Genomic DNA, 23,871 nt, shown 5'->3' on the forward strand with positions numbered 1-23,871 from the left:
CAGGCGGAGCTTGCAGTGAGCTGAGATCCGGCCACTGCACTCCAGCCCGGGCGACAGAACGAGACTCCGCCTCAAAAGAAAAAAAAAAGAATTACTGAAAGAAATAAAAACACAATGGAAACTGCATTCATTATATACAATTGTCAGAATCTATAGGTAATAATTAAAATATATGTTTACTGGTAAACAAAACATGTCCTTTTGCATTTAGAAAAGATGAGTACATAAACCATACTTTATTAGACATAAATAAATTCAAACCAAATTAATGATACATTTGGAAACATAAAGAAAGTGGAACTTGAAGGACCGAGCCATGGTAACCGAGACATTTCTAACACTCAAATCATCCAAATGTTATGGAGAAACAGAATCCCTTAACAAAAATACTTCTGAAAAATGCAAAATATGAAAAGATTAAAAATAGGAATAAATCACTAAAATAAAAGGCCTTAAGTCCCAAAGGCTGTGTTAATCATTAATGGGAAATATATTTAAGAAAATTTGTTAAAAGACAAGAACATGTTGTTCAGCAAAATAAAAAACCCAAATCTAATCAATATCTGACTCATTTGGATGACAAGTGTTGCAAAGAGGTATGAGAGTTTTAAAAATATGTAGCAAAAATGGGGGATGAAAAACATGAAATTCGGCCAGCCATGGTGGCTCACGCCTGTAATCCCAGCACTTTGGGAGGCTGAGGCGGGCAAATCCCCCGAGGCCAGGAGTTTGAGACCAGCCTGGCGAACATGGTGAGACCCCGTCTCCACTAAAAATACAAAAAATTAGCTGGGTTTGGTGGCAGGTGCCTGTAATCCCAGCTACTTGGGAGGCTGAGGCAGGCAGAATCATTTGAACCCGGGAGGCAGAGGTTGCAGTGGGCTGAGATCGCACCATTGCACTCCAGCCTGGGCAACAGAATGAGACTCCATCACAAAAACAAAAAATAAAAAACCAAAAAACATGAAATTCATCTAGATGAAAAATAAAAATGAATACTACCTAGCAAGAAAATATACTAGATAACAAATAAATGGCTTTATAGACTGGTTAATTTGAGGGTTCAGGAGAGGAGTGGGAAAGAGGAAGCATTTATGAACAGATTCTACTTAAAATTTAAGCTTATTTCTAAAACCAACAAAATTCAGGAAGTTAATTGTAAAATGGTAAATACTGCCATTTTAAAACTAAGAAGTAAATAGACAAATTGTTCAAAACAATCTTATCTTTAGCGAAAACTTAGTCAATAAGTATAACTTCCTTAGAGTTATATGATGAATGTTTAGGGAAAAAGAAAGTTTTACTAATTCACTTCAAACCTCAGACTTAAGTGCCATGGCCAGGAAAAAGAAGGTATTCAAGCGAGCTTCATAATCAAATATGGTAGAAATTTATGACATCAAAACTTAATGATTTCATATCCTTGAATGAGAATAAATATAAACAAGAATAAAGAAGTGACACGTAGCTTACCTTGTAAGTTGGTTTTCAAAAAATAAAATCTTATTGATTATATCATCAAATCTGAAGAGCAACCAGTACTTATTTTATCCCTCATACCTTCATCTTCTCTCATGCTAATATGCTATCTTGACTGTCAGCAAAACCATAGGTATAGACTACACTGACAGCTTAGGGCAGGAAAGCTGACCATAACCTCTGACATAAAATCAACTGAAAGAAACTACTATATCTTAAGAGATATGAATTGTTGTCATCAAATGGTACAACCAAAAGCCTGGAGAAGGAAAAGAACTATGCTCACGAAATAGTTATGTGTACTGACAACAGCAGACCATCAATTAATGTACTTAATATATTCTAGGAGAAGGGCCAGAGTGGGTGCATCAAGGGTAATGTAGGTGCACAGTAACAAAAGTCTCACTAAAGCAGTTCAGCAGAACCTCTACTGGATCAACATTTATGGGTCCACCATATTATATATCCCTGGAAGCAGCAGTAACATTTCTTTTAAAATACTGTATAATTCAGAGCAGTTCAAATCACTGAGGTTTTACTGTTTCAACTGCTTGCCAATTAGTATGTGGAAAACTGTCACGGTATTTTAACTACTCTATTAACCTTGAAAGGAAAAAAATATTCTTTTTAAAATTCTTAAAATCTATTCTTTTAAATTCTTAAAATCTACTCTTAAATAGAATAGATTCTTTTATCTTGGCAAAGAGGAGAAAAATGAGGAATTTATATAATGATGACTAAGAACTTACATAAACTGGTATTCATCTGGAGTAATAAAAATACAATGAGTTATTATTAGGCACCATGCTAATAATTACTGGCATATCTAATTTTATTATACTCCACTTTATTGTATTTCCCAGATACTGTGTTTTTTACAAACTGAAGGTTTATGGAAACTCTGCATCAAGCAAGTCTACAGGCACCATTCGTCCAGCAGCATGTACTCATTTCTTGTCTCTATGTCACATTTTGGTAATTCTTACAATATTTCAAACTTTTTTATCATGATTATATCTGTTATGGTGATCTGTAATCACTGATCTTTGATACTCCTATTTTATAGTCCTTTTAGAGGTGCCATAAACTACACCCATAGTGAACTTAATCTATAAATATGTGTGTTCTGACTGCTCCACCGATTGGACGTTTCCCAAATCCTCTGCCTCTCCTTGAGTCTATTACCTGAGTAACAATATTGAAATTAGGCCAATTAACAGCCCTACAATGACCCTTAGGTGTTCAAGTGAAATGAAGAGTTATATGTCCATCACTTTAAATCAAAAGCTAGAAACGACCAAGCTTAGTGAGAAAGGCATGTCAAAAGCTGAGTGAGGCTGAAAGGTAGTACCCCTTGTACCAAACAGCCAATTTTGAATGCAGAGGGAAAGTTCTTGAAGGGAATTATTATGAAAGCATTACTCCAGTGAACACAAGAATTATAAGAAAGCAAAACAGCCTGATTGCTGATATGGAGAAAGTTTTAGTGGTCTGGACAGAAGATAAACCAGCCACATTTCTTCAAGCCAAAGCCTAATCCAGAGCAAGGCCCTAACTCTCTTCAATTATATGAAGGCTGAGAGAGGTGAGGAAACTGCAGAAGAAAAGTTGAAGCTAGCAGAGGTTGGTTCATGAGGCTTAAGGAAAGAATTCATCTACATAACACAAAAAGCACAAGGTGAAGCAGCAAGTGCTGATGGAGCAGCTGCAGCAGGTTATCCAGAAGATCTAGTTAAGATTACTGATGACAGTGGCTTCACTAAACTACAGATTTTCAGCATAGATGAGATAGACTTCTATTGAAAGATGCTATCCAGGACTTTCATAGCTAGAGAGGTCAATGCCTGGCTTTAAAGCTTCAAAGGACAGTTGGATTCTCTTTTTAGGGGCTAGTGAAGCTGGTGACTTCATTTTCTTTAGAGACATGGTCTTGCTATGTTGCCCAACCTGGACTCGAACTTCTGGGCTCAAAGGATCCTCTTCCCTCAGCCTCCCAAATAGCTGGGACAACAGGTGGGTGCTACTATGCCTGGTGCAGTTGGTGACTTTAAGTTGAAGCCAACGTTCCATTCCAAAAATCCTAGGGCCCTGGCCAGGTGAGGTGGCTCACGTGTGTAATTCCAGCACTTTGGGAGGCCATGGCGGGTGGATCACTTGAGCATAAGAGTTCAGGACTAGCTTGGGCAACACGGTGAAACCCCATCTCTACAAAAAAAATTTAAAAAATTAGCCAGTTGTGGTGGCACATGCCTGTAGTCTCAGCTACTCAAGAGGCTGAGGTGTGAGGATCAACTAAGCCTGGGAGTTTGAGGCTGCAGTGAGCCAAGACCGTATCACTGCACTCCAGCCTTGGAGACAGAGCAAGACTCTATCTAAAAAATAAATAAATAAATAAATAAAGTGTCAGGTGTGGTGGCTCATGCCTGTAATCCCAGCACTTTGGGAGGCCAAGGTGGGTTGATCACCTGAGGTCAGGAGATTGTCACCAGGCTGGCCAACATGGTGAAACCCCATCTCTACTAAAAATACAAAAACCAGCCCGTGTGGTGGCAGGCGCCTGTAATCCCAGCTACTCAGGAGGCCCAGACAGGAGAACTGCTTGAACCCACGAGGTGGAGGTTGCAGTGAGCTGAGATTGCACCACTGCACTCCACCTGGGCGACAAAGCAAGACTCTGTCTCAAAAGAAAAAAAAGGAAAGAAAAAAAAGAAAAAAATCCTAGGGTCCTTAAGAATTACACTAGAGCTATTCTACCTACGCTGTATAAATGCAACAACAAAGCCCAGATGACAGCACATTTGTTTACAGCATGGTTTACTGAGTATTTTAAGCCCACTGTTGAGAGCTATCACTCAGAAAAGTATTACGGCTCATTGACCGTGCACCTAGTCACTTAAGAGCTCTGATGAAGATATACAAGATTAATGTCATTTTCATGCCTGCTAACACAACCATCCATTCTACAGCCCCCATGGATCAAACAGTAATTTCAACTTCCAAGCCTTATTATTTAAGAAATACATTTTGTGAGGCTATAGCTGCCATGGGGAGTGATTCTTCTGATGGATCTGGTCAAAGTAAATTGAAAACTTATGGAAAGGATTCACTATTCTAGGTGCCATTAAAAACATCTGTGATTCACAAGACGCGGTCAAAATATCAATAGTAACAGGAGTTTGGAAAAAGTGGATTCCAGCCATCATGGATGACTTTGAGGGTTCAAGACTTCAGTGGAGGAAGTAATTGCAGATATGGTGCAAATAGCAAGGGGATTAGAAGTGCAGCATGAAGAGGTAACTGAATTGTTACAATCTCATGACACAACTTGAACAAATGAGAAACTGCTTCTTACAGATGAGCAAAGAAAATGGTTTCTTGGGATGGAATCTATTCTCGGGGAAGATTCTATGATTGTTTAAATGACAACAAAGGATTTAGATTATTCCATAAACATAACTGATAAAGCAGCAGTAGGGTTTGAGAGGACTGACTCCAATTTTGAAAGAAGTTCTATTGTGGGTAAAATGCTATCAAACAGCATCAAATACTACAGATAAATCTTTCGTGAAAGGAAGAGTCAATCAATGTGGCAAACTTCATCTTAAGATATTACCACAGCTACCCCGACCTTCAGGAATCCCTATCCTAATCAGTCAGCAACCATCATCATCAGGTATGCAAAAAGATGGACTCACTGAATGCTTCAGATGATCATCAGGATTTTTTTTTTTTTTAGCAATTATGTATTTTTAAATTAAGGTATATATATATATTTTTAACGACATAATGTTACTGCATACATAATAGCCTACATTATAAACATAATTTTTATATGCACTGGAGAACAAATATATTCATGTGACTTGCTTTGTTGCTGTATTTGCTTTATTCTGGTGGTCTGGAACTGAACTTGCAATATCTCTGAGCTATGACTGTACATACATTACCTCATTTGTTCTAACCCTAGCAACACCACCAAGATAGGCACTACAATTATCTCTATTTTACAACCTGGAAACTGAGGTCAGATAAACATAATAAAAAATAATAACTCTAGTAAAAGAAAAAGGCTACAACTGAACTCAGGTTTACTTGGCTCCAGAATCCAGGCCCTTAGCCACAGGGTATTGCTATATCTCAAAATAATTTTTATTAACAAAATAAATTAGCACAGAGGAACTATATATATTCCAGTAGACTCAGTGGGATCTCATTTTAACAGTTCATTGGTATATGGATTTAGATATCTCACAAACTGTATCATGTCTCCTGCAATGCTTCTAGTTCATGTAATGCCTAGGGATCATTATCTCTGTGGAAGATGGGTCCTATCTTAGGTATCTTTGATTCCTAATGTTCTTTAGAGCCTTGCATATAGCAGCTGCACAACAAACAGGAACGAGACTGTGAAGATCTGACATTACAGGGTTGGCCTCTAAAGTGGCATGTGTTTTATGCCCCATAAAGCTCACTACAATTGTAAGCTCATGAGAGATGAGCAAGAACCTTCAATACTCTCTTCAGGGCTGTAACTCTACTATCTACAAGAGTGTCTGAATACATAATAAACAGAAGTATAACAAAGACTTATAGAACAAATGAATACATGGCATTAAATCTTTTCTTTGTATTCATATAAACTATGCTACCAAATAAAGCCAGCAAAAATTCAAATATATATATCTATATATATATGAATATAGATATCTATATGTGAATATAGATATATATATATATATATGACCATACATTTTATTCTTTTGGCAACTTATTCCAGAAAGATTAACTTTACATGAAATATTCAGTCTCCCACATTTGTATTCCAACACTGCATCTTCATAAGATCTCTAACTCAAACTACTTTAGACTTGAGGTATCACAGAAATGTCTAAATGTATATTTCTTTACAGTGCTTCTGTAGGGTTCTTTACAGTGATAAATTTTCACCAAAAAAATTATCATTACAATTCATTAGAGTCATCATTAGAAGTGACTAGGATATCAATTTCATTTGAATTTGAAACGAAAGATTCTTAACCGACAAAAACAGAACACCAAAAAACATGGTGCTTCCTTTAATAGATGACATTAAATTTTGTTTTCAGTTGAGCGAAGAGGCCTCTAATTTGATTTTGCGTAACTGTTTCATTTGGCAAGTGAATGTATCCTTTCACAGAACATTTGGCCAATAAAAAATAGACTTTTCGGCCGGGCGCAGTGGCTCAAGCCTGTAATCCCAGCACTTTGGGAGGCCGAGACGGGCGGATCACGAGGTCAGGAGATCGAGACCATCCTGGCTAACACGGTGAAACCCCGTCTCTACTAAAAACTACAAAAAACTAGCCCGGCGAGGTAGCGGTGCCTGTAGTCCCAGCTACCCGGGAGGCTGAGGCAGGAGAATGGCGTGAACCCGGGAGGCGGAGCTTGCAGTGAGCTGAGATCCGGCCACTGCACTCCAGACCGGGTGACAGAGCGAGACTACGTCTAAAAAAAAAAAAATTGACTTTTCATAACGTATACTAGTTTTCTAACAATGTTGTTACAGCACCCATGTATACACACACAAATATTTCTGAATGAGCGTTACTAAACTCACCTTATGCTGACAATCTTTGTGTCTATCCAAGGTAACTAGGGTAAGTTACTAGGTAGAGCTCTATCACATCAGTAGAGAAATCATGAGTTGAGTCCTGTATCAGAATTTAGCAAATTTAGCTTAACTAAGGCTGCAGACCTTCTGGCTAATACTTACTGCACTTTTAGCTGTATTGACAGATCTTTGGTTAAAAAGATGTAAGACTCAATTTGAACCTACCTGGGCTTAACATTTGAGGATTTCTTTTAATGTTATAATGTATTGAATTTTCTATTACAGTAGCATTTATCCTTTCTTAATATATTTACAAATTTAAGGGATGCAATGAAGACAAACTGAAAGACCTGGAGTTCAAATTCGTCTCACTTAAGTTCTTGAATTAAAAAAAGAGAATTAGGCCAGGTGCAGTGGCTCGTGTCTATAAACCCAGCTACTTGGGAGGCCAAGCCCCAAGGATCGCTTGAGCCTAGGAGTTTAAGGCTGCAGTGAGCTATGACTGCACCACTGCACTCCAGCTTGGGCGACAGTGAGACGTTGTCTCAACAACAAATAACAACAACAAAAAGAGAGGGACAGGCCGGGGGGGGGGGGTTGGGGGCGGTGGGAAATGAATAAATTTTACACTTGAGATGAAAGAAAAAACCTGAACCTCCATGTAGTGGAATCATCGCCACCAGAGGAAGACATAATTTATTTCAAAATCTTATTCAAAAATTATTTTTATATAACACTGGAAGGTTCTAAGTGGGGTTCGTTACTCTATTTTGGACTCTACTGGTCCAAAATATAGTGGTATATACTATTAAATGTTCAATATTTAGGCCTTTGAAAATAACGTGACAAAGTCTCTCCAAGATATTCCTGCTAAACTAGTAAGGTATGATAATTGTATCCAAAAATCCATGGAAATCTTTTCCATGGAATCTGCTTTATTTGAGATGCTAAGAATTCTAATTTGCCTGAATAACACAATTTGGCTCTCTTCAGTGTTCTCATCCCATTCAGAAGTATCCTTCTGGAGAGGAAGAGCTATAAAATGAAGAGTGAAGTCCAATAGCCTTTGTCTCCTAGTTCTTGTCCACTTACTCAAATTTTCAGATGAAGCCAGGAAGTGTTCGGCACTACTCTGGTGATCTGACAGCTATAGTAAGCCCTTTCTTCCAGATTAGTAGTCATTCTCCTCCTGAAGTAAAGGGAAAGACCACGTCGGCTGAAGGCAGTTATCTTCCAATTGCTATTAAGGCAGTGTCTGAAGCTAATTATAAACATCTGTAATTTCTGAAAGAAAAGAAATATACAAGACACAAAAACAGCCTCTCTTCCGTAACAACTTACATGACGGCAGTTACAGTATTTCTGTAAAGGATTCAAAGACAACATAGATAAATTCAAAAATACCTGAAATGTTTAAGAACACACTATACTACACCCACAGGACAACTCAGCTGTCAACATTCAGACACAATGAAGGACACAGGAATTATACACACACATACCCAGGCATACACATTTTAAAATATTTATTTAAAGGGAGGAAACATTTTTTAAAAAGTATAGAGTCAAAAGGTAGAAATGTTTAACGAAAAAGAAAAAAGCTTCTACATCAGGTATACAAACAAAAAGCCCAGAGCAATGGATCACATCTGAAATCCCAACACTTTGGGAGGCTGAAGTGGTAGGATCGCTTGAGCTCAGGAGTTCAAGGCCAGCCCGGGCCACATAGCAAGACCCTGTCTCTACAAAACATTTTTAAAAATTAGCCTGGCATTGTGGTGCATGCCTGTAGTCCCAGCTACTTGGGAGGGTGAAGCAGGAGGACTACTTGGGTCCAGAGTTTGAGGATACAGCGAACTTATTCAAGCCACTGCACTCCAGCATGGGGAACAGAGTGAAACTCTGTCTCAAACAAACAAACAAACAAACAAACCAACAAACAAACAGTTCTGCTTGCTCTTTACGTGCTCCATAAATAAAGGCTAGGTTTCCCAACTGGGGATATTTCTAGGAGCGGTATGCTTTTTTAATCTTTAGAAGTTAATGCTGCTGCTTATAAAAATATGTAGTAAAACATAAAATAGCAATGTATACTTTTGGGTCATAACCAGGTGAATAAAAAATTTAAAAAGGAAATATACCATAAATGGTGGGGAGAAAGGATAATTTTTTTCTTTTCTATAGTTTCCTGCTTTTCTCTATGAGCATACTGTTTAATGTAGAAAATAACTAATGTTGAAAAATTTCCTATCTTTGTAAAGTACTAAAGTTGTCAACTGAGAATCAATGTCAGCAAACGGATTCACAGGTTTTTAGCTTTTTCCATGGAAATGCAGGACTGTAAAATTTTTAATTCATAGAAATGCCAAGTTTTATTGAATATACTCAGAAAACCTTTGTAGACATAATGTAGTTAACAGATTACTGATAAATGATAATTTATAGTAGAAAAATATAACATGCTCAATTAAGATAAATTGAATATACTTAGCTAAATCCCTGACTATCCTGGTTATGTTTTTAAAAAACAAAAATAATGCCTATAATATTTTCAGTGGTCACATATTTGAGGATCTCTAAGATCCAGAAGAATGGCATAATGCAATTCAGTAGAAATCTTTACAATTTCATTGCTTAAAACATGTGTAAGCAATGAAGAAGATTCATCAAAAGCTAGTTTTATAACATTGTTAAACGTGTGTTTTAAAATTGATATTTGGAAGTAGATTGTTGCTATATATTGGTTGCTATGGAATAACTGCTAAATAATCATACTTATTGAGAATGATAAATATTCTGCCATGTTAAAACAAACCAGACAATAAATCCCTATGAAAATCATAGATTATTCTAATTAGTTCCCTTAAAGCAGACCTATTTGAAATTGTTTTACTTTCCTTTGATGCAGGACTTTCTATGTTTTGTATAATGCTGGCTGTACTGACTGTACTTTATGAATTCACAAATTCATTCACTAATATTAATGATTAACAGCATAAGCATTTTTAATTGATCTCCATTTATTCCAAAGGTGCTAGAATAAATAAAATTGACATTTTCACATATCCATCATAATTATTATTTGAGCCAAATAATGTGTGTACACTTAATGTCACCTGATTTAGATCCATAAGACTCTTTACTATTTTGCAAGGAAATCTCGGAAACAAAAAGCTGAAGTTTGAAGATGCAGTAGAAAATACTCAGTAACAGTTGGGATGGCTGTTTCTGGTCCTTCTCCCACCACCATAAAAAAGCTGAATGCAAAATTTCATTACAAGACTTAAATCAGACAAACTAGTAGCTACTATAGCAGTCATTTATCATCTCGAGACACAGAAACAACAGAGTATTTTTCATATTGAATACTGATGTCTTGGTCATAAGTATGCAATGGCTCCAGCTGTACATTTAAATAACCTGAACTTAAAGTCAACATTCAACACCGCATCGGTGATATGTGTTTTGAATAGTTTCAAAAACTAAAATTTATAAAATATTGATTATTTTAAATAAACAAATTAAAATTTGACTTCCTTTTCTATAATACTGAAAACTGACAATATTATTCTGAATTTACATTTGTTTTATCTATATCCAATGTGAGTACTAATTAATTTCATTTACAGGCTTAGATTATTTATCCATGGTTATGAGTGTCCACAATTACAGATTTTTTATAAATTTTTCCTCCTGCCAGTTTTCAATACGTTACTCAAGTGTCAGGCAGACACAAAGGAAAATAAGGAATCTCTAGGGTAATCACTCCCTTAGGGAAGAGAACCTTCCTTCCCATTTTCTATACATAAGCAATTATCATGCAGAAATCTGGAACATAAATGAAGTTAAAGCATATGGAAAGGTGTGGCATTACATAATTTTCAAACACAGCTTTCTCACTAGACTTTCCTGTTAGATACCACCATTTTAAAAGTTCTAGCTAATTATAGAGCCACTGATAAACAAGAGTTCATCTTATTAAAATCCAAATATAATTTCATTTTCTATATATTTGATAAGAATTAAGTATATTTTTGTCTAGATCCTCTATCTCCATCAAGAGAACAATGGTGTAAAACAAAAGAGCAATTCTGTCTTGAATTTTTCTCTAGTCAAAAAAGCAAAAAAAAAAAGAAGTTTTTTTTTTCAAAACTGGAACACAATTAATACCTGTCCTCAAAGAGGCTTGAAAGGATAATTTCACGGTGGCAGAAAAACCAGGGCAATTACACTGTTAAAGAGCACATTTCATCTCTAAGGGCTAAAAACTGAAGAATGATGAAACTCTAATACCACATGAGCAATGTTTACTAGTTACTAGAATAATATCTAAAATATTTTTACTGTTGAAGAGATCTTAAATAAATGTAATCCTACCTCTGATTTTCTTTTCATGAAAATGGTAAATCACTGCTAACCACAACTTTTTTTTTCCAATAAATTCTTAAGGAATGAAAGGTTAAGATCATCTTTATGAATCCCATTCCATGAAATTGTCACAGGTCAAATACAGTAAATTTGGGAAGTGTCTTGCAAACAAGTAGTTCCACAGTCTCTTTTACAAAAGCCTTGTGCCTAGCAAAGTTGGAATGTAAGAAGACAATGAAGAAACTTCCAGACTCTTCCTTCCTTAGGTATACACAAAATACAAAACTAGGCAGTATTCTTTCTAGATTTTAGAAGGAGCAGTAAGTTTTGTTTGATTCTGGCCCAGGGTGAGAGAGGAGTGGGTGCGCAACAAATACAAAGTCGGTATCTGATACCAGTAGTGATTATTTTAATGGTCACTATTTTTATTTACTTATTCTAAAAAGATAAAAATACTACAGTGATTAAAACAATAATTGAATTTTTTGATGTTTACGTAATAGTTTTCAAAAAGAACTTTTTGATGTTTACATATTAGTAAGTTTGTTTTCAAACCAATTTTACATACGTAACCTTGATTTCTATTTAATTTGAATGAATTCTGCATAGGAAGAAATTTCAAAAAAGCTGATTTTTTTTGTTTTTTTTGCAATAATCTCAATATTTTCAAATTTAAAGTAGTAACTTTCAAAAAACACAGCGAATGATTTATAGAAATAAAACTTGATAAACCTAAGAATTAGAGGAGACTAAGAAATCATGTGCTGAATCAGTTAAATTACTGCGGAAGCTCAGTATAAGCAACATGATTAGCAGAAGTCTAGATAAACGTTCCTTTGTTGATCCGAAAACACAGCAGTCATAGGGATTAACATTCTAACTACCAATGATCATTTACATAGAATTTTTTTAATGTACATGTGATATATGAGAGAAATAGGAGTTTCATCTATGTTGAAACTTTTTAAAAAACCTTTATTACACAAAACATAAAATAGACTTACTAATGGATCTTTCAGAGATATATGTAACATTTTCCCTAATATTACACAGAAAAAATATATATAGTTTACGATAGAAGTTTCCAAATATTCTGAATTCATAATAGAAATATAGTAGGTGCATATACAAATTAATAAGTGACTATAACGACTATTAAAACCAACTTTGTTCATTGTTTCACAAAAAATATGTGAAACAAAACAATAAAAAGCAAAGACATGAAAGAATGTTTTTTTTTTATTCTCAGACTATAAATTATTTTACTATCTAACCTTCCATGAGAGGCCATGACTGTTTTTTTATAATAGTAGTTCAATCTATATGATTTGGGGATAGAATAACAAATTCACACTGCTTTAGATTGCATATGTTTATTATTATTAAATTTGACAAAAATATCTTTAAAATAATAAATATAAAACATTAAATGGCTATTACTATTTTCTTCCTTTTTTTTTCACACAGTGGCATTACATTAAAACCCAGAAAATTTACAGAGACCATTAAAAAAAGGCATTTTGCTAACAAATAAGAAGGTAATTTAAAATAAAACCAGTGAACATCAAAATTATATTTAAGTCTAACTTGAAATCTCAAAGACAAACTATGTAACACAAAGCTATAAGCAAATCTGTAATATGTTGGATGCCCTACTTTGGATGTAAGATACATTTTTTTCTGGGCATAAATAATACAATTATTTTGCCTTATGAAGATGTGTAGGAAAACATTTGAAAAGAAAACGTGTTTTACCTCCCTCTAAATGGACATATGGGCATTATGGTATAAGTCATACAAAACATGGTAATGAAACATTCCAAGTAAAATAAAGAACATATGAATTTTAATGGTTTAGATCTGACTCATCATCATCATCATCATCATCATCACTACTGCTACTGTGAGCCATAATCCACTCCCTGTAGAACTGAATTTTCTGTAAGCATGGCAAAGGAAAGAAGAAGCACAAAGGTTAGTAAAGTATGGCAAACTGCTTGAAAACATGTAAGATTATGAAATGTTCAAAGAGTGAGAATAATTTTAAGGCAGATTTTTTCAGCTATGACTCAGGCTGTAATTATGGATATAATATTCCATAACTTAATAGACCTAAGACATTTCCACTAGTTGGTACAAACTCAATGTATAAATTGGTTTGATGATATCAATAAGGTATTTTGTGACTATATTAAAATTACCATTCTATTTCTCTATAGGCAACTTTGACTAGCAGGAAACACTGTAATAATATACTACCTTCTAGATAGAAAGGTGCACAATAAAAGAATGTATTTTATATTTAATTATTATATGAATGTATATAAATTTAGTGAATATACCTTTTTTGGAAAATAAGAAAATAACATGAGAAACATTTGAAAGTATCAAATATTTTAAGGCACCTTCATTATATCACTTACATAAAATTTAGGCAGATGAGATGGACTTTAAATCCAGTTTATGTGTCATCTAATTATTTTCCACAGTACTGGTATTTACATATTTTTAAAGTGTTTGCTAATAATACACTAGAGCTTTGATTAAAAAAAAAAAAAAACCCACTACCACCAAAACAACAATCCACTTTTTAAACCTGTAAGAAAAAAATGCTAACTGCAACATCCCAAGGTACTTGGTGAATCCAAATATTTCAGCTAATACTGTGTAAATGCTTGCTGAAAAACAAGTAATGGCTAACAAGCGCTGTGGTTTTTAGTCATTTAAATAGCTCTTTTAGTGATTAATGATGAGACTGACCTATTAAAAATAAATATGTATCTTTAAAAGTACATAGTCAAAAGTCTTGTTTTTACATCTCAAAGTTTAAACCTTCAGAAAACAATGGGAAGGTACGTACTTGTCACTGAAATCAAATTATCAGCCATGAGAAATTATTGGTATCTCATGGCTTCCTTGTGGGTTATTATAACGTGCTCACTTATAATGAGGATATATTCCTAAACTCTCCTCAATACTCATCCTTACTTCATACTATATTTGATTTTTAGTCTAGTAAAATGTTAGTAACTTGTTAATTGTGTTCTAACAAGGAAAGGCAGGTATTGGGTAGAAAGAAATACACATTTTGACTGTATCAGTCACAGGTGACTTCTGCAAATTTACTACCTTCCAAAGAATGATACACTGTCATTGTAGAGACTGTACAATCTGTCCATTAGAGCACAACCTCTTAATAGATTACCAGTTCTAGCCCAATACACAATTATTTTGATGCTTTAAAAACATTTTAAATACAGTATAAAATCACTTTACTAAATATTGCATATTAACTCTATGGTTACATTTTAATATATTAGATAGAAGCCTCAGAGAAAGAGTTAGAAGTATATTTCATGCAATACTACATGCCCTGCAATAGGTAAAATACTGAAGTTTAAATCTTTACTCTGATCACATTAAATATCACAGTATTTAAAATATTAAAACTATAAAGGAAACTTCACATTCCAATAGTTTATTGCTACCATGAGTATCTGCAACCCTACATAACATAATGATTCCTTGTTTTTTTTCAAACAAATGATTTAATTTAGTATTCCACCTCTAAACCACAGAAACAACATGACACTGGTATGGCCTATATATGATTACTAGTTATCTACAGCATAATCCAGGTTTTAAAAAGTCAAATTTACCAAGTAAGAAAGTTGTCTAAACAGATTCTACCTTCAAAATATCTATTGTTCCAGAAGCTACTTTTTATTATTAAAAGATACTGGTTTGCATGTGAACTGCTTATTAAATCCCACAAGTTTTATACAGACTACACCAGAATAAAGCAGGAAGAGGGTCACGGCCATTTAAGCATTTTCAAAGGCAAAGCATAAGAATCCAAGAGTAATTCACAATAGCAGTGTTCCTGAGTTTTGTTTTTCCTTCTGCTTGTGTAATTGGATATAAGGATTATATATCTAGTATAAAAGCTATCAGTGGTTTAATAACCCCACAACAGAAATGGTTTAATTGGTTAAGTACCACCAATGATGAGGATATATAAGGTACAAAGGCTTTCAACAAATCTAGCAAATCCAGTGCAGAACTAAGAATACCCTATTAAAAAACCAGATTCATTAAAATTCCTATTAAAAGTTACCAACACAAAAGGTTTTTCTTTGTATTCAAAATACTGAAACAGCTGTACGTAGTTTGTAAATTTTAAGACTAAAATCTACTGTTGGCTTTCACTTGCAAAGTCATGCATTAACTTTTCATATCAAACTTTTTGATGCCTGTAAAAAAGAAAAAAAAATCTTATAGTAAACAAATGTACTTTAAAATCTAAGTAAATATAAGAAACTTATAAGTGGAATTAAGCAAAATAGATAAAAACCCAAATAATTTAATATATACTAAATGGCTACTTAAAAAACATCTAACCTGACTAAATTAATCTTAACTTATAAGACAGTTCTTAATTTACCTGTAACATTTGATTTCCAGTACCATCCCTCAACCTGTACGGTCGGATAACTCCATCTTCATTGAAGAACCGAGGAGGTCGCAGACTCTCCACTTCAGAAGTCTCTGTAGCTCTAGAGGAAAAAAAAATGACTTGATTTTAAAAATTATTCAAAAACTTGTAAATAAACTTTAAATGCAATTACTAAAATCAATCTTATTTCAGATTAAATAAAAATATTACAACATTTTCTAATTTTAAATTGTTTTTGTAACATAAAGTGTAAGTTCTCTAGAAAAAAACAGAACTATAGAGAAGTTTAAGTCTCTTGAACTTTCTTTGTGATAATAATCACAGTATTAGCAATTGTTGCTTTTTCTTTTCCTATTACATTGTCTAGTTTCTTTAGTTCAATGCTAGAAACAAAAAGGGACTGCAAGCATCCTTGTCTCATTCCTGACTATAGGGAAAGCTTCTAAGAGTTTTCTGTGAAGTATAGTTATCAGCAACTTTTTTTTTTTAAAGCACCCCTTATCGAGTTGAGAAAGTTCATTGCTACTTTTAGTTTACCAACAGTTCTTTTTTGTTATTGTTTTTGAAAATCTTAAATAGGCAATGAATTTTAAATAAGAATTTCTTTTCTGGCATTGTTTTGATCCCATGGTATATTTTCCTTAATCTATTAATGTTATAAATCACATTATATAATTTTCTAATGTTCAAATACTCTCACAGTTCTCACATTCCTACTGGGCTTGATGTGTATTACTGTAAACACATACCCCAATCCTGGGCAACATACCCCACTCTACAAAAAATAAAAAACTAGTCAGACATGGTGGTGTGCACCAGAAGTGCCAGACACTCAGGAAGCTGAGGTGGGAGGATAGTTTGAGACCCAAGCTACTGCACTCCAATCAGGATGCCAGAGTGAGACCTTGCCTAAAAACAAACAAAAAACCAAAAAACACATACCATATACTGCTTATGGTAGTATTAGATTTAACATTTTTGGTCATAAGTGACCACTCAATTTGTTCACTCAACAAGTATCACATATTCAACAAATATTTATTAAGAGGTCCCCAACCCCTGGGACGTGAACCAGTACTGGTTCGTGGCCTGTTAGGAACTGAGTAGCTCAGCAGAAGGTGAGTAGTGGTGAGCAAGCTTCACTGCCTGAGCTCCACCTCCTGTCAGATCAGCAGCAGCATCAAATACTCATAAGAAGGTGAACCCTATTGTCAACTGCCCATGTGAGGGATCTAGGTAGCACACTCCTATGAGAATTCAACTAAAGCCTGATGATCTGAGGTGGAACAGTTCCATCCTGATACTATCCCTCCTCTCTGGTCTGTGGAAAAACTGTCTTCCACAAAACCACACCTTGATGCCCAAAAGGCTGGGGACCGCTAACATAATGTATACACATGCATGAGCATATACATATGAATCAATTCTCCAACTGAAAACAGAATAGGGCCAGCCGTGGTGGCTCATGTCTGTAATCCCAGCACTTTGGGAGGCCGAGGTGGGTGGATCACGAGGTCAGGAGTTCGAGACCAGCCTGACCAATATGGTGAACCCCGTATCTACTAAAAATACAAAAATTTGCGGGGCGTGGCGGCATGTGCCTGTAGTCTCAGCTACTTGGAAGGCTGAGGCAGAAGAATCACTTGAACCCGGGAGGCGGAGGATGCAGTGAGCCGAGATCACGCCACTGCACTCCAGCCTGGGTGACAGAGCGAGACTCCATCTCAAAAAATAAATAAGTAAAAAAATAAAAACAGAATAGATTTAAAAATATGATCTAACAATACACTATCCACAGGAGACTTGGTTTAGAGTCAAAGACACAAACTGGTTGCAATTAAAAAGGAAAAAACATATGCAAAGTGAACAGTAACTAAAAGAAAGCTGGAGTGGCTATGCTAATGTCAGAAAAAAATAGCCTTTAAAAAAATTCTTGTTAGACACAAACAAGGGTATTTTATAATGAAAAAGGGTCAATCCATCAAAAAGATAAAAAATTATAAACATATAAGCAGTTAACAAAAGAGGCCCCAAATACATGAAACAAAAACTACGAATTTAAAAGACAAAAAGGCAATACCACTATAATAGTTGAAGATTTCAGCACCCTATTTTCAAAAATGGATACCAACTAGATAAAAGATCAGCAAGGAAAAAAGAGAACTTGAACACTATAATCCACTAGACCTAACAGACATCTATAGAACGTTCAAACCAACAACAGCAGAATATATATTCTTCTCAAGTGGAATGGAACATTATTCAGTATTAGCTATAGATTAGGTCATAAAACATGTCTCAGTAACACAAAATTAGCACTTGCTTCTTGGCCTTTTGGCTAACATTGAATGTAAATATAAAACTACTGAAAACAGGCCAGGCGTGGCGGCTCACGCTTGTAAACCCAGCACTCTGGGATGCCCAGGTGGGCAGATCACTTGAGGTCAGGAGTTCAAGACCAGCCTGACCAACATAGTGAAACCTCATCTCTACTAAAAATACAAAAACGGCCGGGCGCAGTGGCTCACGCCTGTAATCCCAACATTTTGGGAGGCTGAGGTGGGTGGATCACCTGAGGTCAGGAGTTCGAAACCAGTCTGACCAACATGGAGAAACCCCGTCTCTATTAAAAATACAAAATTAGCTGGGTGTGGTGGCACATGCCTGAAATCCCAGCTACTAGGGAGGCTGAGGCAGGAGAATCGCTTGAACCTGGGAGGCAGAGGTTGCAGTGAGCTGAGATCGTACCATTGCATTCCAGCCTGGGCAACAAGAGTGAAACTCTGTCTCAAAAAAAAAAAAAAAAAAAAAAAAAAACTAGCTGGGTATGGTGTGTGCCTTTTGCTACTCAGGAGGCTGAGGCAGGAGAATTGTTTAAACCTGGGAGGCGGAGGTTGTAGTGAGCCAAAATCACGCCACTGCACTCCAGCCTGGGCAACAGAGTGAGACTCTATCTCAAAAAAAAAAAAAAGGGAAAAAAAAAAAGTACTGAAAATACACAAGTATGATATCTGACCACACATAAGAAAACTAGAAATGTGTAAATAAGAGAAATTTATGAAATTTAAAAGTATGTGGAAATTAAAACATAGAAGCATAAATAACAAAATGTCAAAGAAAAAAATCACAAGAGAAATTCACTACTTTAAAACAAATAAAAGCAAAAATACAATATACCAAAACTTGTAAGCTGCAGCAAAGAGAGTGCTCAGAGGGAAATTTATAAATGTGAATGTCTACATTAAAAAAGAAGGTCTGAAATCAACAATATAACTTCACAAGTTGAGAAAGTAGAAAAAGTAAACTAAACCTAAAGCTAGCAGAAGGAAGAAAATAATAAAAATTAGAGCAAAGATAAAAGAAATAGAGAATAGAAAAAATATAATCAATGAAACTAAAAACTGGTTCTTTGAAAAGGACAACAAAAATGACAAGCCATCAACTAAACTGATAAAGAAAAAAAAAAGAAGACCCAAATTATTATTGTTATTATTATTATTATTTTTTTATTATACTTTAAGTTCTAGGGTACATGTGCAAAACGTGCAGGTTTGTTACATATGTATACTTGTGCCATGTTGGTGTGCTGCACCCATCAACTCGTCAGCACCCATCAATTCATCATTTATATCAGGTATAACTCCCCAATGCAATCCCTCCCCCTTCCCCCCTCCCCATGATAGGCCCCAGTGTGTGATGTTCCCCTTCCCGAGTCCAAGTGATCTCATTGTTCAGTTCCCACCTATGAGTGAGAACATGTGGTGTTTGGTTTTCTCTTCTTGTGATAGTTTGCTAAGAATGATGGTTTCCAGCTGCATCCATGTCCCTATAAAGGACGCAAACTCATCCTTTTTTATGGCTGCATAGTATTCCATGGTGTATATGTGCCACATTTTCTTAATCCAGTCTGTCACAGATGGACATTTGGGTGGATTCCAAGTCTTTGCTATTGTGAATAGTGCCGCAATAAACATACGTGTGCATGTATCTTTGTAGTAGAATAATTTATAATCCTTTGGGTATATACCCAGTAGTGGGATGGCTGGGTCATATGGTACATCTAGTTCTAGATCCTTGAGGAATCGCCATATTGTTTTCCATAATGGTTGAACTAGTTTACAATCCCACCAACAGTGTAAAAGTGTTCCTATTTCTCCACATCCTCTCCAACACCTGTTGTTTCCTGATTTTTTAATGATTGCCATTCTAACTGGTGTGAGATGGTATCTCATTGTGGTTTTGATTTGCATTTCTCTGATGGCGAGTGATGATGAGCATTTTTTCATGTGTCTGTTGACTGTATGAATGTCTTCATTTGCGAAATGGAAGACCCAAATTATTAATAACAGGAATTAAAGAAGGAATACTACTACCAATCTTACAGAAACAAAAAAATAATTATAAGGGAATACTAGGAATAAATACTACATAAGGGAAAAATAAGTATATGAGAATACTAGTAAATATTTACTATGATCAATAAATATACATCAACAAACTAGATCATCTAGATGAACTGAACAAATTCCTATAAAAACTACTGACAATGACTCAAGAAACAGCCTAACTAGGCCTTTACCAAGTAAAGAGAGTGAATTTGTAATTTTAAAACTCACCAGAAATAAAAGTAAGAGTCAGATGGTTTCACTGATCAATTCTCCTAATTTTTTTTTAAATAACATCAATGCTCCACAAAGTCTTCCAAAAATTTGAAGAGGAGGGAACACTTCCTAAATCATTCTGTGAGGACAATATTACCCTGATACCCCAACCAGGCAAAGACATCACAAGAAAACCACAGACCAATATCCCTTATAAATAAGCACACAAAAATCTTCGACAAAATACTATCAAACCAAGTCCAGTAAAATACAAAAATGATTAGACATTATGTCCAAATGGGATTTATTCCAGGTATGCAATATTGGTTTAAGATCAGACTCAATGTATTATACTACATTAATAAAACAAAGGAAAGCACAATCATCAACTTAATGATACAGAAAAAGCATTTGATAAAATCTAACATCTTTTCATGATAAAGACACAAAAACCTATAGCTAACATCCACTTAATGGCAAACATCTGAAAGCTTTCCCCCTAAGACTAGAAGCAATATAGGCATGTCTATTCTCTCAGCACTTCTAGTTCCCATTGGACTAGAGGTTCTAGCCAGCACAACTAGGCAAGAAAAAAAGCATCCAGATCAGAAAGGAAGAAGTAAAGTTATCTCAGTTCTCAGATGATACACTCTTTCATATAGAAACCCCAAAAGAATCCACAAAACCATTAGAGCTAATAAACAAGTTTAGTAAGATTGCAGAAACTCAGACAAATATTTAAAAAAAAAAAGTTGGGTTCAACACACCAGCAATAAACAATCCAAAAATAAAATTAAGAAAACAACTCCATTTAAAACAGCATCAAAAATAAAATACTTAGGAATAAGTTTTTAAAAAGAATATAAGACTTGCACATTACAAACTATAAAACATTATTGAAAGCAATTCAAGAAGACCTAAATAAATGGAAAGACGTTGCATTTTCATGGATTAAAAGATAATACTGTTAAGGTAGCTACACTCCCCAAATGGAACTACAGATTCAATGCCATCTGCATCAAAAACCCAGCTACCTTTTTTGTAGAAACTGACAACATTTTTTAGGTAACTTAATGACCATTTCTTTTTAGTCTCCTTTTCTGGGTCTTCCTCATTTCCCCAACTTCTAAGAGATGGTGTGCCTAAAAGCCAAGTTTTTGGACTTTATTTTTCTCTTTTCAGTCTCATTCCCTTGGTGATCCAATCTCATGGTTTCAAACACCTTATTATAGGTTCACAAATCTTGAATTTTTACCTCTAGCTTGGATCTTTCTCTCATACTTCAAACTCCTCTACTCAACAATGACGTGATGTCTCCATTTGGATGTCTAAGAGATACTGTAAGCTTAATATATTCAAAAGGAAATGTCTAATGCCCTCTTTCCCTAAAAAGAATGACAACCTCACCCTTCCAGTGCTACACATAAAAACTTCAGAATTATTCTTCACAATTCTCTTTCCTTCATATCCTGCATCCAATTTATCAACCAATCCTATTGACACTACCTTTAAAATACATGCAGAACATAACCTCTAGTACTGTAATAGTCGAATCACCATTATCACTCACGTGGGTTACTGCAAAAGCCTTTTAAGTGTTGTTTCCACCCTAGTCCCCTGTGGTTAGGCCTCAAGGCAGCAGTCAGCTCACATTTCTCTGGCTCAAAACCTATCCATGGCCTCTCATCTTAAGCACAAGCCTAAGTTCTTACAGAGGCTTGCCAAGTTCTATGTGATGTGATCCCCTGCATGTTCCCTGGTAACATCTTTGTCAACTTTCCCCGTTCCTCACTCTACTCCAGGCACACTAGTTTTGCTGTTTCTCAAATAGGCCAAGCACGTTCCTGCATCAGGGCTTTTTAACTGCTGTTACTTCTGCCTGGGACATTCTTCTCACATGGCTCACCTTTTACTTCTTTCAGGTCTCTCCTCAAATACAATCTTACGAGTTAAGCATCCCTGATCACTGAATATGTAAAATAGCAACCCTCCTCCCTACCATTTTGCATCTCCCTACTTCCTTTAATCTGCTTTATTTTTCACCATTTAGCATATCATGTATTTATCAGTTGCTTATTTTTGTCTACTCCTCTCCCACCAGAATGGAAGTTGTACGAATACAGGACCATTGCCCATTGTGTCCATTGCTGGCCCCTCAAATGATCAGAAAAGTGTCTAGATCATAGACAACGCTCCCTAAAATGTGCTGAATCATTATTTATGTTTGTATTAGGTAGCTTGTTAACTGTATTCACATAAAATCTACTTACTTTCATTTTGTCTTCCTGATCTATCAATTATTGAGAAAAAATTAAGTTCTTCCACGATTATTGTATATTTGAAAAGTTCTTACAGTTTTGTCAAGTTGTGCTTTTAAAAATTAAGGCAATTTTATGAACTGAGTAGAAGTTTGAAATTGTTACTATCTTCCTACTTAGTAGTTCTTTTTATCATTACCTAATTACCTCATTTATCCCAAATAATGCTTTTATTGCCTTACTGTGTTTAATCTAATATTAGTAAGTACACCCTCTTTACAAATATGACAATATTTAATGCCAATCATTCTCTCCCCAAACTACATTTTATTATTTTTTAATAATTTGTTTCCAATGTTGCTTTCATGTAGCTCAATTAGATTTTCCAATTTATATTTTTACGTTTGAATCTTGTAACCCATTCCTCCTTTTATTTTCAGTGTCTTTTTTCACAAGTACATCCTTTAATAGTTCTTAGTCTTTATTATTTTTTCTAAAAATGTTTCATTGTGCCCTCAATCCCTAAAGGTAACATAGCTGGGTACAGAATTATAAGGTTTTAGATAAATGGAAGGTAATTCTAGTAGCTTTTGGCAGAAGCCTTTACATGTTTCAAATTCCTTATATTTCATTGACTTTTGCACTTCTCTGACGACTATGACTCAACACATTATATTTATGAAACTAAAGTTACAGCTACAGGAGAATGATTCCTTTTTTCCCCATCTTAATTCTAAATGCCAAAACCAGAAACACCCAATTATGGTAACCAGTATGAAATACTGGCTTAAGTGGAATAGCTCATATGATGACAATATATATCCCTATAGAGCAGAAAGCAAGAGAAAACACAAAGGAAAAAGATTAGGAAGATAGTCACCCACCTAACTTTCTGAGATAGGTCTCATTAACATTAATTTTATCATCTGTTATATGTGTTACAAGTTTCCAGGACAGAGGTAACAATAATGAAACTACTAAATTTTAGCCTTACACTAAATTTAATTTGGAGGAAAAAAGAATGTGTATTAAAATTACCTGCATAAAGGAAGAGAAAGGGAATGCATATACACTAGTACCCACTTATCCACAGTTCTGCTTTCTGCAGTGTCAGTTATC

The 23,871-nt window shown here is 35.0% G+C and overlaps 1 protein-coding gene across 1 annotated transcript in view; it reads right to left on the reverse strand.

Annotated features, from left to right (window-relative positions):
* VPS13A (vacuolar protein sorting 13 homolog A (S. cerevisiae)) overlaps nt 1-23,871 on the reverse strand; it is a 220,188-nt gene that overhangs the window by 17,751 nt on the left and 178,566 nt on the right. The window contains exon 68 of the mRNA XM_011947040.1: nt 15,882-15,993. Within this exon, the coding sequence (XP_011802430.1) occupies nt 15,882-15,993 (112 nt within the window). The remainder of the gene's footprint in view (nt 1-15,881; nt 15,994-23,871) is intronic.

This window comes from Colobus angolensis, unplaced genomic scaffold, assembly GCF_000951035.1.
Source record: "Colobus angolensis palliatus isolate OR3802 unplaced genomic scaffold, Cang.pa_1.0 Scaffold257, whole genome shotgun sequence".
NCBI classification, from domain to species: domain Eukaryota; kingdom Metazoa; phylum Chordata; class Mammalia; order Primates; family Cercopithecidae; genus Colobus; species Colobus angolensis.